Below are 18,618 nucleotides of genomic sequence, written 5' to 3' on the forward strand. Positions count from 1 at the left end.
GGCTCCTTTTTTAAACCACATCTAGCCCCCTCTGCTGCTCATGCACAGTGTGGGAATTACGATAGTTCCTCCCCAGAGTTCTCACTCTGCAACATGCTGTCCCGGTCCTATTCTGGTCATTTCTTACGAATCTGTCACTGCTTTGCTATTAAAAGAATAAAGCCCACAAGTGTGATCAGGGACTGTGTGCACACAAACTGATGCGCCCAAAGCTCTCTTGTCAGCTTCTTCTTTTTTCATTACGGTGAAAACACGAACAAGATCAAGTTAGACTGAAAGCAAAGCCACATGCAGGAGGTGCAAAGAAAACCATCAGCAAAAGCTGCCAATCAGAAGGTCAGCGGTTCGAATCCCTGCGATGGGGTGAGCTCCCGTTGCTCGGTCCCTGCTCCTGCCCACCTAGCAGTTTGAAAGCACCTAAGTGCAAGTAGATAAACAGGTACCGCTCTGGTGGGAAGATAAACTGTGTTTCCGTGCGCTGCCCTGGTTCACCAGAAGTGGCTTAGTCATGCTGGCCACATGACCTGGAAGCTGTACGCCAGCTCCCTCGGCCAGTAAAGCGAGATGAGCGCTGCAACCCCAGAGTCAGCCATGACTGGACTGTTGTTGTTGTTGTTGTTGTTGTTGTTATCCTTCATCCACAAGGTTGTTCCCTGGGGCTATGCGTTTTAAGCATATGGTAGCAATCCTAGCCTGACTGCACCAGCTGCCAGTTAGTTTTCAGGCCCAATTCAAAGTTCTGGTTTTGACCTATAAAGCCTTAAACAGCTCAGGACCGCAATACATCAAGGACCGCCTCTCCCCATATGAACCTACCTGGAACCTGAGATCATTATCTGAGGCCCTCCTTCATGTGCCTCCTCCACAAGAGGTCTGGAGGGCTGCAACATGAGAACGAGCCTTTCCTGTGGTGGCTCCCCTTTTGTGGACTGCTCTCCCCAAGAAGGCTCACCTGGCTCATTACATATGGTTAGGCATTGGGCAAAAAACATTCCTCCTCTTCTAATAGGCCTTTGGTTGAATAAACCATCTATGGCCTTTTGAATGGTTGTGAGATCAGAGTTATTGGTTTTTATTGGGGGGGGGGTTGTTATTATATTATGCATTTGATGTTTTTATTTTGTATGTTTATGTTGCAAAGTGCCCTGTGATCTTTGGGTGGAGGTATGTAAATGTAAAACAACAGCAACAATCATAAGGCATTTTGCATGAGGAAAAACTGCTGCCCAGAGATTAGGTATCCAGCAATTCAGTTCCCAGCTATGTGCAGTCCATGAATACAAAATCTGCAAAAGGCCTTTGTGCCAGTCTGACTGAAGAGCCCAGCCACTGGCTCGCTCCCAGCAAAACAATTAATTGCCCATTTGAATTAGCAAAATGCTAGGATTGCAAATTAAGCATCTGCAGCAATTTTGCCTAATATCTCTGCTGCTCCCCCCCCCTTTTGGATTTGTTTATCCCCCTAATCTAACACATAGGGAGCTCCGTAGTCTAGCTGGATTAATTAAAAGAAAGCCTGGTTTACGACGAGATGATGACACAGGTATAATAGGAATTACCAGCTACTATAAGTTTCAGGTGCTTATCTGCATAAAATGCAAATCAGCAGACACATCACCTCAAGGTCTCCCTCATCTCCCATTGATTGAAAAACCACAGTTTGTACAACCCAGGGTTCTTTTCTGTATTCTGGTACAGTCACAGCTAAATAGGGTCCCCATTCCCTCTCTGTTTCTCTCCTCTCCTCCTCCTCCTCCTCCTCCATCTCATCTCCCCACAAATCCACTTCATTGCAGGAAGCTCGCAAGACCGAAAAAATGTAGCTTGTGCAAAGGCAGTTCTACACTTGAAAATGCCAGAAACATTTTAATAACGAAAAACCTGCCCCCGAGACAATGGCAGATACAAATCAAGGCCATCCGCGCTAGATAATGATGCTCTTCGGATGGCGAGGTCTCATCATTTTCAGAGCTGCCCCTAAAACAAGGCCCAGCCTGCGTATTAATTTTATTGTGCGGGGACTGCTTGTAACAGCTACCAAATGGAAACAATCCCTGCCTCGTATTTATGATAGGGAAATAATCTGGGGGAAACAGATGAGTTTGTTAGGTGTCAGCAAGTGGTCAAATAAAGATACAGCATGGTCAGTTCTGGAATAGTAGCATATGCAGTTAGATGCTATTTTCAGGGAAGGGCTATAGATCCGTGGTAGCACCGATGATTTGCATGCAAATGGCCCCAGGTCCAATCTTCAACATCTCCCTGTCTGAAACTCTGAAGAGGCGGAGGCTGATATTGCCATATTTTGAAGAGCAAAAAAGAAGACACATTTGCCACTTTCTGCTTTTAACTATGGTAAACGCGGGTGGCGCTGTGGGTTAAACCACAGAGCCTAGGACTTGCTGATCGGAAGGTTGGCGGTTCGAATCCCCTGACGGGGTGAGCTCCCGTTGCTCGGTCCCAGCTCCTGCCAACCTAGCAGTTCGAAAGCACATCAAAGTGCAAGTAGATAAATAGGTACCACTCCGGCGGGAAGGTAAACGGCGTTTCTGTGTGCTGCTCTGGTTCGCCAATAGCGGCTTAGTCATGCTGGCCACATGACCCGAAAGCTGTACGCCGGCTCCCTCAGCCAATAAAGCAAGATGAGCACTGCAACCCCAGAGTCGGTCATGACTGGACCTAATGGTCAGGGCTCCCTTTACCTTTACCTTTTTAAGGAAAAATGGAACATCCTGGGATCAAATCAGAAACCAGGATGGCTTCTGTAAATCTGGAGCTGACCCTGGAAAATAGGGATACTTGGAGGGTCTTCAATACTAAGCTCGAGCAACCATTACTACTATTCATATCTACAGTGAAGGAACACTTCCAAAAAGAAATCTTAATGCACATGTGAGCATTAGTAAAGCAAGAGACAAATGATCAGAAATGCAACGACCCTAATTTTGCTTATTTATGCTGTCACACCAAGATTTATTTATTTTTTTGGCATGTTTTAGCATGCGCATCAGTAATTTAGTGGAAGGAGAGACACGAAGGAACTGAAAGTTTATGACAAAACGGTGCATGAAGCTGCCCCACACAACATTTGGAAAGGCAAAGTGGAAATATGGGGCATTCGTAGTGCATCTCACGGTTCCACTGCAAAGTTAATTCCAGAAATTAATTCCAGATAATTCAGAACTCCAAGATCTGGGGAGAAACATGGAAAGGAAGGATTTTGGAAGCTTCCCCGCAACTAATTCCTGCAAATTCCTCATGCCCAGCCTCCTGGCCTTTGTCAGGCCTTGCAAGGGCAGGAGGATTATTCAGCCATACACGTTTCTGTGTCAATGTTGTACTTACTTAAGGGAGAGATGCGATAGCCTGACTCAGAGCCAGGCACAATGCAAGACAGGACTTATCTGTCACAGTACAGGCTTCCTCCTGACATTGCATTTCAACCGTGGCTTGGAAATCTACTCCTGTTCCAGTCCCGGGCCTCCCCTGGACAGGTGCCAGTCCTGGGGGCTTGTGCCAAATTGCAGAGTGGTTTCAGGTTCTCTGAAGTAGGCAAATGCCTGCAAAGGCAGTGAAGTGTCCGACTCCTGCCTACGTGGGAAGGAGACAGAGAGAAAGTGCTGCGTAACATCTTCTGGTTCCAAAGAACGGTACCTTGCTATAGGATTAGGGACGTGGGGTGAACATCCACTGCATTCTTGTTTGAGAAACCAGAAGAGCTTTGTGCTCAGTCTGCTTCCATGTTGTTGTTGTTGTTTAGTCGTTTAGTCGTGTCCGACTCTTCGTGACCTCCTGGACCAGAGCACGCCAGGCACTCCTGTCTTCCACTGCCTCCTGCAGTTTGGTCAAACTCGTGCTGGTAGCTTCAAGAACACTGTCCCACCATCTCGTCCTCTGTCGTCCCCTTCTCCTTGTGCCCTCCATCTTTCCCAGCGTCAGGGTCTTTTCCAGGAAGTCTTCTCTTCTCATGAGGTGGCCAAAGTATTGGAGCCTCAGCTTCAAAATCTGTCCTTCCAGTGAGCACTCAGGGCTGATTTCCTTAAGAATGGATCGGTTTGATCTTCTCGCAGTCCGATAGGGGGATTTAATTCACACTATCCACAGGGCTTAATAGGGATGATGGGGGAAGCGGATAGAGAGAACTGGGGAGTCAGAGGGGACCATGGAGGTCATTGATTCCAACAATGCAAGCAACCCAGAACTAGAGTATCCTCAATGGCTTCTGCTTACAGACTTCCAGTAAGAGAGAGCCCCTTTCCATTAGAACCTAAGAGCAGATCACACCCAAGGCCTGTCTAGGCCATCAGATAAGCATCCTTGTGGAACCAATCCATATTTGGGTTTGGACCACACCTTGATCCCATGTACTGACCACAGTGCAATGTCCCTATTACAGAACCTGCTGCTCTAAAATAGCTTGGCCTTCCCCTTTGATATTTTCCCTTACTTTCTCCTGTTACTAGCATTCTAATTTAATCAGCTAACTGTTTCTCCATCCAGACCTCTTTCCTCTTTCCTACTAATATCCTCAGTTTTTACTATTATTATTATTATTATTTATTCAACTTATACACGGCCCTATATCCAGAGATCTCATGGCAATTCACAACAAGACAGAAACATATAAAATCAAACCAAAGGCAGTAACCCAATATCTGCACACATACACCCCGCAAGCTACATTTTAAAAGGGTGTAGGATGTCAATAAAATCACCAAAGGCCTGGTTAAATATGAACATTTTTGCTTGGCGCCTATAGGTGTATAATGAAGGTGCCAGGTGAACATCCCTGAAGGGAGCATTCCATAGACGGGAAGTCACTGCAGAGAACTTTTGACTTCTATTGATAATTTTGGTGTGTATTTTGTCTAAACTGATTTGTGATTTCTAACAAAAAAAATTTAAAAAATGAAGAGTAGGTGGGTTCCCACGAGGCAAGACACAGTGATAACAGCAAGAACTTTTACTGAACTAACAGAACAGGAAAATAGGGGCAAAGCAGCTGCTTATATACATTTCTGAAGGCCTGGGCCACTCCCACTCCCAACGTGATTGGCTGTCTAAACTTCCAAGCTGCGAATCATGACTTTAAGGGCCAATGGCAGAGGCCCAAATCCTGAAATGTTCTGTGGTTGGATATCATGTCTCGAATCAGAACACAGGGGCTCAGAATCCTTAGTCCAGACTCAAGCTCAAGCAAGCACAGATCACGGAACATAAAGACAGTGGACGCTCGGGTTCTGAACATGATCCGTGCGGGATGCACGTTCGCAACCCGCAGCGTTCGCAACCCACAGTCCTGCGTCTGCACATTCACAGGTTGCAATTCGGCACTTCTGCACATGCGCAAAGCGTGATTTAGCGCTTCTGCGCATGCGCAACCGCCAAAACCTGGAAGTGACCCATTCCGGTACTTCCGGGTTTCGGCGGGTCCGTAACCCAAAAAAACGCAACCTGAAGCGTCTGTAACCCGAGGTATGGCTGTAAAGAGCAAGGAGGGGGAATCCCAGGCCCAGACGCTGAACAAGGCCCCCAAGCCCCTCTCTCTGGCCCTCAGGGCTCTCCTGAGGCCATGCCCCTTCCACAGACACTCTTCTCCAAAGAATGTGTCCTTGGACTCGGATACCTGGCCTTCTTGAGAGATGCGTGTCCTGTTCATGTAGTGGTTTTGGAAATGTTCTGTGGGGGTGGGGGACAACAAAAAACGTGGGGTAAAGGAGAGTCAGTTGAGGGACGTCCCTATTTTCATCAGAGGAATGTTGGGGGGCTATGATGGCCTTCATACTGAAAAAAAGTACCTTACATCTGTTTTAGGACTTAACTAGCAGAGCCTGAGGCCACTCTCCCCTTCTCCTAGCCTGTAAACACTCACTTTCCACCTGTCTTTCTGCCTGGGATCCAGCGGTTCTCAACCTGTGGGTCCCCAGATGTTGTTGGACTACAACTCCCATCATCCCTGAACTCTGGCCTTGCTGTTGGACCTGTTCCATATCTGCTATTGGGTCCCCGGAGCACAGATTCACACAAAGCAGCAAAACGTCCTTGCAGGTTATTAACAGGGTTTATTTGAAATGCATATGCAGGACAAAGGTACAGAGCGATAAGCTCGCAATCTGCACACCCAATTCTGAGCGTGGCAGCTTTTAATACCCCTTAGAATGCATAGACACGTGTTCACATGTAATTTACACTAATAGCAATAAGATATAGCTTTGTTTCTTGTGTTACCCTCCTCCTTTTCAATTCGCCTCCTCCTTTTCAGCCTCCCCCTGTCTGGGTTACAATAGTACACAATCAACCTTGCTCTTATCTCTACCCACCTAAGCCGGACATTCCAGAGAGAGAGGCAAATTTTCACTGTAACATCTAAGCAAGTAAAAGCCTTGTTCTTCTGGCTGGTGTAAAAACCTCCCTCCCCCCTTTAAGGAAGGGGTTTGGGGATAACATATGAGAGAGGAGAAAATGCCTCAAACAGTTTTTGGGATCATATATAGAACAATATTCTAATGGCCCTTCATTGCTAGCTAGGGGTGATGGGAGTTGTAGTTCAACAACATCTGGGGACCCACAGGTTGAGAAAGGCTTCGTGTAACCTGTTTGCATTTTGTATCCCCAAGCTCTGTAATCTGGGGCAGGGGGGAGATGGAAAGGGTGGGGGCAACAGGCAGACAATAAATTACACTTTCAATAGGATAGCTGAAGAATCATTGGAGTTTCCAGAAAGTCACCCACACCCCACCATAATCCTAAGTGGATGCGTGTGTGTGTGTGTGTGTGTGTGTGTGTGTGCGCGCGCGCGCTACTTTATCTGCAAAGGGAGAAGCCCCATGAAAAGAAGACCGAACTTCAAGGCAGTTCTAAAGCTCTTAGAAATGAAGCGGGGTGGGAGGTGGGGAGCGAAATAAACCCTTCTGGGGTTTATATATTCAGAGTCGGAGAGGGCCTGATTAAAAATGCAATGCTTATAGCCCGAGGTGTCCTCAATAACACAGAAATGTTTTCCTTGCATTTATTTAGGGATTGCCGCAGTGCTGCAAACACCCCGGTGCCTGTGGAAATGTGAGGATCCTCGTGGCAGGGACTTTGAAGAAGCCTTCAAAAAGTGTAAGGTGTGAATCATCCTCAGGCAGCTGGATTTGGGGAGCGTGCAGGAGACACACAATACGGCTGCCAACTGTTTTTCTGGCCAGTGCTTTCTCCAATGATACCTTTAAAACACCTCAGTCTGCAGGCAGGAGTCTCGGGGACCATGTTTATTTCCATGTGATGAAAAAGCTTCACAGATTTATTTTCTGCAGACGCAACCCAGGAGCAAACCTGGCGTATTTCCCCTGGAACAGGTGGCAGCAATTTAGTGCCAGGCCCAAAGCTTGGCTGTTTGTAGGGTTGTTTAAAAAAAAACCAAACCAAAACCATGTTCCCAAGTGTCTCTATTTTCCAGGGACAGTCCCAGATTTACAGAAGCTTTCCTAGTTTCTGATTTGATCCCAGAATGTCCTGCTTTTCCACAGGACAGCCTATTTTCATGGGAGAAATGTTGGGGGGTATGGAGTTATGGCGATCCCAAAGCCAAGGAGACAAGTAACTATACAACCTTTGGAAGACATCTGAAGGCAGCCCTGTATAGGGAAGGTTTTTTTAAATGTTTAATGTTTTCTTCTGTTTTTATATATGCTGTAAACTGCCCAGAGTGGCTGGTGCAACCCAGTCAGATGGATAGGGTATGAATATTATTATTGTTATTGTTATTATTTATGTCAGAGAACTGCCATCAGCTCAGAGGCGAGAGGTGGAAGGGCAGTTGTGTTACAGGGAGCCTCAGATGATCTTGTGAAGCAGTTCCTCCTCTGGCAAGGAGGAAAGCCCCGCCTCCAGTGGGGAGGGCGTGCAGGGACCAGGAGATGCTAGGGAGAGCCTCAACATTGAGCCTGAGCAAAGCGGAGGGGAGGCAAGTCTCCCTTTGCCAGCGCCCACTCTGAGCAGTAGGTTTGGGCGCAGAGAGGGGAGGAGAAGGATGGGGGTCACACGACTGTTATGCTGGCGGAGGTACAAGGACTGGCCACGTCCAGATTCTGCTAGTGACTGAGCAGACATGGACTTGCGACACTCTGCACTGTAAATACTTTATACTAATAATAAAGCCTGGAAAAGACAGGTCGGAGTCTTGCCTGTTTGCTCTTGAGCAACCACACCACCACCTGACAATTTAGGGCATACCTATTTTCATCAGAGAAATGTTGGAGGGTATGCAATAAAGAATGTAATCTCATAGAATTGTAGAATCATAGAATTCTTGGAAGAGACATCTTCTGACAACCTCCTGAGATGCAGGAAAATCACAACTAAAGAATCTCTGGCAGATGACCAGGGAAGAAGGATCCACCACCTTCCCAGGTAGCCCATTTCATTTTCAAACAGCTCTTACCATTCAAAAGTTCTGGTTTGGGTCCTACATCTGGAGCAGCAGAAAACAGCCTTGCTCCATCTTCCACGTGACACCAACCCCATTCACAGGAGGCCCAAAATAACTTTTCCAGAAGATCAAACAGGGCATGCAATGGAAGACGACGTGTTCACAAGGAGTTGCAATGGGGGCAGTGGCAGCAGTTTTGAACATAAGAAGAGCCCTGCGGGATTAGGGTCGATGGCCCGTTTAGTCCAGCATCACAGTAGCCAACCTCTGGGAAGCCTAAAAGCAGGACTGTCGTTGATGCTTTAGCTGAGATTCCTGCCTTGCAAAGGGTTGGACTAGTTGAACCTTGGGATCCCTTCCAACTCTATAATTCTATGATTCTAGGACCTGGGTGCAACAGTGATCTCCTCACTTGTGATTCCCAGGAATTGGTATTCAGGGGTTTGAAGACAGCCTCCACATCAGCTCATCTCCTGCCAGAGTGGCTTTTATTTTTCCTGCCGGGGGGGGGGAATAAGGAACCATTGGCCAGATGTGTGGTTTTCCCACTTGCTCTATTTCAGGCATAGGCTGAAGTAGCCTCCAGCTGTTTGGGACTATAATTCCCATCATCCCTAGTTAACAGGACCAGTGGTCAGGGATGATGAGAATTGTAGTCCCAGGCATAGGCAAACTCTGGCCCTCCAGGTGTTTGGGACTACAACTCCCATCATCCCTAGTTAACAGGACCAGTGGTCAGGGATGATGGGAATTGTAGTCCCAAACATCTGGAGGGCTGGAGTTTGCCTATGCCTGCTCTATTTGGTGAGGAGGGGGCTGATTTCCATTTCCCTTCCTCCTTCCAACTTCTGGAGATGCAACTGGAAGGTACAGGAGTGGCGGCGGAGAGAGGAAGGAAGAACCATCTCGTCCCACTTTACAAATGGTCCCTTTTGCCATAATTGTTTCGGGACATCAGGTTCTCCTTTGTGCAGAACCATCTGCACGTTGCATGCCCGTTTGGCATCGCTTATCCTATTACAACAGGTGTCTAGCCGGGCCTATTCATCACCGTGTTGCAAATGGAGGTTCAACGGCCCACTTGCAAGCACAACAAGGAATTTAATCCTCCGCACAATTAACATCTCCAGAGAGGAAAGCAAAAGACATGTTCGCTTTGCAAGCAGAACAATCAACTCTACCCTCAGAGCAGCAGCAAAGCCAATAGCCAAAGACGGGGAAAGATGAAGCTGCCTTCTTACTGCTAAGTCAGTATCCAGTTTTGCTCTACACCATTGTTTCCCAAACTTGGGCTCTTTTTGGACTACAGTTCCCATCATCCCGAACCACTGGTCCTAGGGATGATGGGAGTTGTAGTCCAAAAACAGCTGGAGACCTAAGTTTGGGAAACACTGGTCTATACTGACTGGCATTGGCTTTCCAGGATTTCAGAAAGGATCCTCTCCCAGCGTTACCTGGAGATCTTGTGATTGTACCTGGGACCTTCTACATGCCAAGCAGATGCTCTTCCACTGAGCGACATTCATTTGCAGCCCCGAATTCCAAAATAAGCAGCAAAAGTTTGAAGAACCGGACCCTCTAACTGCAGAGGCAGAGCATAGCCATCTGAACATTTCTGAGGTCAGCTGAAAAGGTTTGCCCAAACTAGCACAATGCTCACACACCTCTTGGTTGTTCTTTCATTCTTTCTTTTTAATTTTTTTTCACTTTTTATTTTTGCAGTCAGCTATTTTGAAACAACGGGTTCAAAGTGTCCACTGGGTTTTGTTTTGTTGAAAGAAAGAAAGAAAGAAAGAAAGAAAGAAAGAAAGAAAGAAAGAGGCACGTTCCAATTTGCAACAGGGTGAAGTGGTTATGAAAAAACAACACCCTCAAGCAGGCCTGTGTAGCTTGTAACCCATTTGAGTGAATGCAGCTCTGCAGCCAAGTATTGACAGAACTTCATGGGGTGGGGGTTTTGCCCAGTATTACTTAGATGATATGTAAAGCCCCGCTTACAGGGACACGGGTGGCGCTGTGGGTTAAACCACAGAGCCTAGGACTTGCCGATCAGAAGGATGGCGGTTCGAATCCCCGCGACGGGGTGAGCTCCCATTGCTTGGTCCCAGCTCCTGCCAACCTAGCAGTTCGAAAGCAAGTCAAAGTGCAAGTAGATAAATAGGTACCGCTCCGGCAGGAAGGTAAACGGCGTTTCCGTGCGCTGCTCTGGTTCCCCAGAAGCGGCTTAGTCATGCTGGCCACATGACCCGGAAGCTGTACGCCGGCTCCCTTGGCCAATAAAGCGAGATGAGCACCGCAACCCCAGAGTCGGTCACGACTGGACCTAATGGTCAGGGGTCCCTTTATCTTTACCTTTAAAGCCCTGCTTTACCAGAGACCAGAGACCCATCTAATTCAGCATCCTGCTTCCCCCAGTTGGCCAGCTAGATAACAGATGGGAAGCCTACAAGCAGATCCTTCAGCCATTGTTGTTCTTCAGCAATGGGTGTTCAACTGGCATGCTACCCCTGATTCTGGAGCTAGACCACAGCCATCATGACTAGGCAACCACTGAGATCGTCCTTGAACTCGTCTATTCCCCATTAGAGATCCCCCCTTAAACTGGAGATGGTGGGGAGTAAACATGGAACCTCCTGTACCCAAGCCACATGCTCTATAGCAGACAGAGCTGACTTGTACCAAGCCATGCCATCAGTCCAACCAGCCTGATATTGTCTGCTCAGGCTGACAGCAGCTCTCCAAGGTCTCACGCAGTTTCCCCAGCTCAAAGCCCCAAGATCCTTTTGTTAACAACCACAACCTTTTCGTGGGGTGGGGGGTGGAGAAGTCATATTGATATGCACTCCCCGTGCACACACAGGGTCAAAGAGGACAAGGGGTATGAGACGGAGCATGCCACATGGCTTATGGACTGATTTGGGCTTAATGTGTCACAAGATGTTCTGCCTGGATGCAAAGCATGAGAACATCAGAGCATAAGAAAATCCTGCTGGATCAAGCTAGGGACCCGTCTGATTAACCATCGCTTTGTCTGTCCTGAATCATCTAACATTCACCTTCACTGGATGTCCCTGAGTTGAGAGAGGGGGAGAAAATAAACGTCTCTCGACACCATGCATAATTCCAGACCCCTCTTTCACGTCCTCTCTTGCTTGCCTTTTCCCTAAACTATGCAAGGCATGGCGACACATCAAGCAGTTAAAATTGTGATCTACTCCTTCCTGAATCCTATCAGCATGCTTTACATCCATCCACACCACCTTGCGGCAGCATTTCCCAGCCACTCAAAACTATACTATGGTTTGAAGAGTCTCATCCAGCGGAATCGCTGCTGCTTTGAGAGCACACAGAAGAAGAAATTCGTCTCCTTTGTCCTGTCAGATTTAAGGATGCTCTAAGAGGAACTGCAGATCTGCCGCAAAAAATGAAAGCAGGGAGGGGAAGAACCCCTACAATCTATTGTGTCTAGAAACCGTCTCACTTGCCTCCAGCTCCCATGGTGACAACATGGGATTCCATTCTTAGCTGATAAAAATAGACGTCGCCTTCGCAAACCCAGCCCAAGCAACAAAGCTTTAGCCCATTTTTCGAGAATTCACTGGAACGCCTCCAACACCAACGTCATTTCCAAGCCATCAAAATAATTTCAGCTGGACCTTCGATGAGCCAGGGCATGGTGCACCATTTTAAACCATTTTAAGAGCAGATGAAATAAAATAATTGGCTTGATCAATAGTTCCCAAAGTAGGTGGTAGAGACCCCAGTGCGGGGGATTTCCTAGTGGGGCCCTAAGAGGCAAGGGGACAGAGATGGGATGGGTGCCAGAGGGGTAAATGAGTATCAGACTTTTAAAACCTGTTATCACGGGATCCAGCTCAAGAGCTTTGTTGAATTAATTAAGCTAAACAGTCTTAATTGGGTTTTGAATAAATGTGCAATTAATCATTACTGTTCTGAATTTCATTGTGTTATTATCCTTTTTAGTGGGTCATGGAAACCACTATTCTGAGTAATGCTTTTCATAGAGTAGCAGGCACTGGGGATGTGTTTATGGGACCAAGGGGAAAGTGGCTCTAAAAGGTTCGGGAGCCACAGGTGCACTGATGCTGCAACATGGCTGTGATTGTATAAACAGCATGGGAGGTGCTATCCAACTAACCAGTTGCACTAGACTTTGAGCTATTCTCCTGTTCTCTTCTCTCCACAAGACCACAACCCTCAGAGCATTCTTAGCCTCCTGTCATGCCAGAGGACAAGGCCTAACCCAGTTCTTGGTCCCTCCTCTTGGATCTAAGACCTTCAGCTCATCCTAGCACTGAGGACAACCTCTCCCTTAGTAATCAGCCTTATACAAAAGCTAGGCCGTTGGTGTTTTTGTATTGTCTACATTGACAGGGGCAGAGATGCTTTGAAACTAATTAAGCTACAGGGCCACTAATCTTGGAGGGGCCCCAGAAGCAACTTCAGTCCACATTGCTTAAAAACGTAGACCCAATTTGAGTGGCACAACTTAAATTGATCGATTTTTTTGTTGCATGTATTTCAACAGTCCCAAAGTTTGAGAGTCGGTAGTGGTGTGTCACAGTACAGCAAGATTAAGCAAAAGCTGAGATTTAGTAGTTTGTTTGTTTTTTAAGTGCTGATCTACCATTGAAGAAGATAACAGTGGTTACCCAGACCTCATTGCTGGTTGAGAAGAGGGCCCCAACACAAATCGAACTTCAGAGCCCCCAAAATGTAGGTCTTCCACAGATTAGACCTCCAGAACAGCTTCCCTACCCAAAAACTGAGTCAAACGTCTACAGACCAAACTCCCGACCACTCGGTGCTAATGCAAGGAGCCCAGCTTTCGTGATTCAGTTGCGACGATGCACCAGTCCCATGCAAAAAGAGAACCCGTAAGGAAAACCAATTATGAGAAATGCAAAGAGGGGGAAAGTGACCATCCTACTTACAGCCCACCATCATCATGGCCACTGAGAAGATCTTCTCTCCATCGGTGGTCGGAGCTATGTTCCCAAATCCTATTGTGGTAAGGCTTGTCATGGTAAAGTAGAGGGAAGTGATATAAAGCGAGTCTTTACTGGGTCCTCCTTCCCACTGCCCTGATCCCGTAGAGTTGTACCGATATGGCGTTCCAATGCTCTCCGCCAATTGGCAGAGCCAGCTGTCCTTCTTGAGGGTATTGGTGATCTCATCGATGACCTCGTAGTCCCCGATGCTGTACCATATACAAGCGAGCCAGTGGGCTACTAGTCCAAAGACACAGACCAGCAGCACCAAAACCGCAGCACCATATTCCAGGTAATGGTCCAACTTCCTGGCCACGCGGCCCAGTCGCAGGAGACGCACCACTTTTAAGGAACTGAAGAGACTGCTGATACCCTGGGAAGGAAGGAGGGAAAGCTTTACTCACTTGCAAAATGATAAACACCACGTGCTCTTGTTTACGCTGAACACTGAGGCATCTGGAAGTAGGGGTGGGGGAGAGATTCGATTCAGTTCACATTCACAGGCAAATCTTTTAAACCCACACTTTCTGAAACAAAACAAGAACTGAAACATAGCCTTCCTCTGAAATTCACACATCATTGAATTTTGCAACGCAGTTCTCCAATCGAGCAGTGTTTACAGAAATACGTATATTAGAGGAAATTGTGCACAAAAATGAATGTGTTAGTGAAATCAACATACAATAATTACCGTACTTATGCAATTAGCTCCATAATATGCAATTATCCTTTCTTGGGAGTTTTTAAGCAGAGGTTGGATGGCCATCTGTCATGGATGCTTTAGCTAAGATTCCAAAATTGAAGGGTGTGTGTGTGTGTGTGTGGATTCGATGATACTTGGGGACACTTCCAACTCTACAATTCTATGATTCTATGATTCTCTTATTCTTGTTTCACCCTTAGATAACAGGGTGGGCTAAAACAATTAAAATACAACATTAAACGTTCATCACATTAGAGGAAATTGCTTGCAAAAATGTGTGCTTTAGTCAAAACTTCAGACAAAAAAAAAAGTTTATGAGGAGATACTCACACAAAAATGCTAAAGAATTTTCATGTGAGCTTTTTACTGTGGTGAAAACAAAATGCATATTGCTGCAGAAATGTGAATTGGGAACCATGAGAGAACCAATATTGGCAGGTCCTCCCATCCTCCGTCTACTCTGATAGTACCACGAAGATTTCATTTTCGTTTTCTCTGGAGATGTCAGGGATTGAACTTGGGACCTCCCACATACAAAATAGATGCTTTGCTGCTGAGCTATTTTGGAAGCAGATGATAGGGGAACAGCAAGCAGGGCTTGTTAGAAAAGACTTTGCTTATACTGTTGGCCAGTTGGTTTGAGAAAGCTCTGAATTTGCACAGCTTTCTTCCTTTCTTTATTTGCCTTGGGAACATTAGAGCTTCCCAACTGGTCCCCAGGGAATTAAAAAACTCCCATTGTGGATTGTTTGCTTAGTTCTGTATGAATGCTAATTAATGCCCAGGACACTGACTAAAAATGAACAGAAACATGAACTATTCTGCTGCCAAGAACAAAGGCTGGATTTTGTACTTTCTGCTGAAGAAGACCTGTAATATTCCTCTAATATTTATGTAGAATATTTTGAGCCACCAGGAATGCAAAACTTAGCCCCGACATGGAAAAACTCAGCAACGTAAACATTTGCTTGGGCTTCCACCCACTTGACCTCCATGGAGCTTGAGTTAGTGGTGCTTTAAAAGTGACAAGTTGATTTCATTTGTTTCTATAAGACTGTGGTGCTGAAAGAGTGGGGATCTTCCTATGTTCTTCTGAGATTCTGAATAACTGAAGATGGTCAGATCACATAATCTTGCCTTCCTACATGGTTCTCAACTGAACATATGTCTAGCCACTGAAGACTAATTAGCTATCATGGAGATTGCTGAACGGCATCAACCACATGCAATTGCTTTACAGAAGTGTTTTGTTTTTCCCCCCTTCAATGCTGTTGTTCTTTCATCTTTAAGTGACCATATGCCTTATGCTGGAAGTTGTACATGAAAGGAGAGGGAGCCATGGGCTCATAATTAATTACAGTCTAAATTATAAATAACTAGCTCTTGCATTCAGAATCATTACTGACTCACTGCAGGAACGCTCCGGCAAAAGAATTCCACAGCAAAAAAAGGGGGAGAGATTCAACAGCTGAAGATGTTTCATTTAGCAGGAAGCAACGAGGCAAGTGCTCCTTCTTCCCATGCCAAGTTTAAATTGCCCTTTTCTACACATCATTATCGAATCAGTCTAGTCAAAATCTTGGATAATTATATTACAAACCTGTAAAACACTGGAGTTTATTTCAGTACAGGAGTCAAACTGAAGCTCCTTTATTTGCCTGCAATGTTTCTTCTTCTTCTTCTTTAAAAAAAGGTCTCACACATTTTGCTACTTTTCATCCCAGTACATTAAGCTAGAGATTATCAGCTAAGAGGCCACCTGGGAAACTTGCCATGAGCAGGAGAAGACTCAGATGAGGCGGACTTTCAGACTACTTCATTTGGAGCCATCCCAGCTGGAGACACAGCCCTGCCCTCCAACTCAGAGACTGTGTCTCCTACAGAACCTCTGTCCCCCCCCCCCAAAGGTTATGAAATAACTCAAGGGACCTTTAACTAGCCAGCCAGATGCTCTAAGGCAAAGCCTACCCCCACTTCAGGCCTGATTGGCCTACATAAGGCTTCATAAGAACCTAACGAGAGCTTGCTGAATAAGGCCACAGCCCACCTCATTCAGCATCCTATTCTCACAGTGGCCAACCTGGTGCCTGTGGAGGAAGCCCACAAACAGGAGCCTAACAGCATTCTTTCCACTTGCAACTCCCAGCAGCTAGTAGTCAGAGGCATACTGAGACTGTGAGAGCAGAACAAAGCCACCATTCATGGCCTTATCCTCCATGAATTTGCCTAATTCTCTTTGGCAGTAGGATAGCTCAGCTGGTTAGAGCATGGTGCTGATAACATCAAGGTTACAGGTTTGATCCCTGTAAGGGACAGCTACATATTCCTGCATGGCAGGGAGTTGGAACTAGATGATTCTTGGGGTCCCTTCCAACTCTACAATTCTACAGATGTAGATCTGTGATCTTTTAGTGCCAATGACTTCCAGGATTCTGAGAGAGAGAACTCTATCATGTCTCCCCTCACTTGCATTTTCTCTAAACTAAAAAGCCCCAGATGTTGTTACCTTTCCCCTTGATCATTTTGGTTGTCCTTTTCTGAACTTTTTCCAACTCTGCAATATCCCTTTTGAGGTGAGGCAACCAGAACTGTACATAGTACACACAGTATTCCCAGTGCAGCCACACCATAGCTTTGTATAATTGCATTATGATATTGACAATTTTATTTTCAGTTCCTCTCCTAATTATCCCTAGCATGGAATATGCCCCTTTCACAGCTGCTGCACAGTGGGTCAACATCTTTGTTGAGCTGCCTATTATGACCCCAAGGTTTCATTCCTGGTCAGTCACTGCCAGTTCAGATCCTATTGGCCCTGGCTCCCTGCAGGGACAACTTCTCTTAGCAGGGCCCCTTGGAGCTCTCCAAGGTCCTGAAGGTTCTCTGCTTAGTTTGGACTTGTGACTGGACTGCCTGTTTCCTTTGCAAACCCTCAAGTGCCCACAGAACTGGACACAAAGAGGCAAGTCCAGCCCCAAGAGAAAAACCAGCTATTTACCCTACCTGCCAAATCTAAAGAAAGAAATGTGTGTGAAAAGAGAAGTCACTTTGGGACAGGTGGGCTTTGGAGCTTGGAGATTCCCTGGCCCACCTCTGTCCAAAATTAACACTTAAAGTGTTTGCATGACTGCTGAGAGCCATAAATCATAAGCGGGTGGGAATTCTGCAAGCAAATGAACCCACAGAGAGAGACATTTCAAGCTGAGCGACTTATAAAGAGCTTAGCCCCTAAAGCCCCATGAGCTCTTTAATCCTTCTTTTCTGGTGTTAATGTTAGCAGCATACATATTCAAGGATCCCCACTCTTCATTCAGAGAGATTTCATTTCAAGGTATATGATTAAGTGCACTTATGCTTATAAATGCGCCGCTGCTACAAAGCTCTAGTGGCCTTCCTTTGGAAAGCCAAATTTGGGGCCAGCCTAAGGAATGAGCAATGTGATCTCAGAGCCAGAATTTACATATAGCTGGGAGACTTGAGCTCACTTTGGGTATTACTGCTGTGATGCAGCAATTTAAGTAGATTGAGTGCTGCACCATAAGCACTGCTCTCCATTGTCGTGTGGTTCATATGGGCTGCTCTAGTGTTCAACTGATACTTTAGTACCAGGGAATCTCCAGTACATGCGGAGCACAGAAGCATCTGCTTAGATGGGAGCAGGAAAACTGAATGTCCCATGAGTTCAGTGGGCAGTCGGGGGTCCCTTCTAGGAGAAGGAACACTTTGCTGTTGCGTTGCTCATATCCAGCCTAGATTACTGTTTAATGCCATACGGTTGGTTGAAAATATGGCAGCAAGCTTTTTCTCACTGCAACGAGCACATCACACCAGTGGCAGAAGTATCCAGCTTCTTTTCCCTTCAACCATTTTCCACCAATGACTGAGAAGACCAGGAGACTTTGACTATATGATTTTGAGCTCCCCTTTCTTCTTCTGAGTCTTCCTTTCCCTTACAAACTTCACCTTCCAGCCTTTGTTCCTCTCTTTGCCCCAACCCCCCTTTCCTGGACTTCCTGCATTCCCAGGACTTTTGTCTTCTTTGGCCCTCTCCTTGCCTTTCCTTCCATTGACTTCACTCTCCCCGTTTTTTCCTACCCTACTCTTTCTTCCTTCCTGCACTGCTCTCTCTGAGGCCCTGAGCTGCTCAGCCAGTGGCAACAAGAGGTCCTCTGCCCTAACTTCACAGCAGCTCATTCAGCAGCGCGGAATCCCTTTGCACACTGCAATGTGGATTATTCCCTGTCTCCCCCTCTTCTTCCCATACTGCATCTTGATTACCATTCTGGAGATGCTCCAAGCATTATGCCGTTTTCCTCCTCTACCAATTCCCTGCTGTGTACAGCAGCAAATGTTACAAATCAGCTTTGCTGCCGTCAGCTTTCTTCTAAGCCGGCGTCCAAAAGGATTACTTCATTTCCCTTGTTTCCTGAGCAAAACTCCCTTCTCTTTTCTGCCGCCACACCACTCCTCGTGGCCCAATACCGAGGGGA

The 18,618-nt window shown here is 46.4% G+C and overlaps 1 protein-coding gene across 1 annotated transcript in view; it reads right to left on the bottom strand.

Annotated features, from left to right (window-relative positions):
- The window catches only part of KCNH5 (potassium voltage-gated channel subfamily H member 5), a 188,184-nt gene that overhangs the window by 109,047 nt on the left and 60,519 nt on the right, over window positions 1–18,618 (bottom strand). The window contains exon 7 of the mRNA XM_081015936.1: window positions 13,369–13,798. Within this exon, the coding sequence (XP_080872062.1) occupies window positions 13,369–13,798 (430 nt within the window). The remainder of the gene's footprint in view (window positions 1–13,368; window positions 13,799–18,618) is intronic.

Source organism: Podarcis pityusensis, assembly GCF_964106645.2.
Source record: "Podarcis pityusensis genome assembly, chromosome: 1".
NCBI classification, from domain to species: domain Eukaryota; kingdom Metazoa; phylum Chordata; class Lepidosauria; order Squamata; family Lacertidae; genus Podarcis; species Podarcis pityusensis.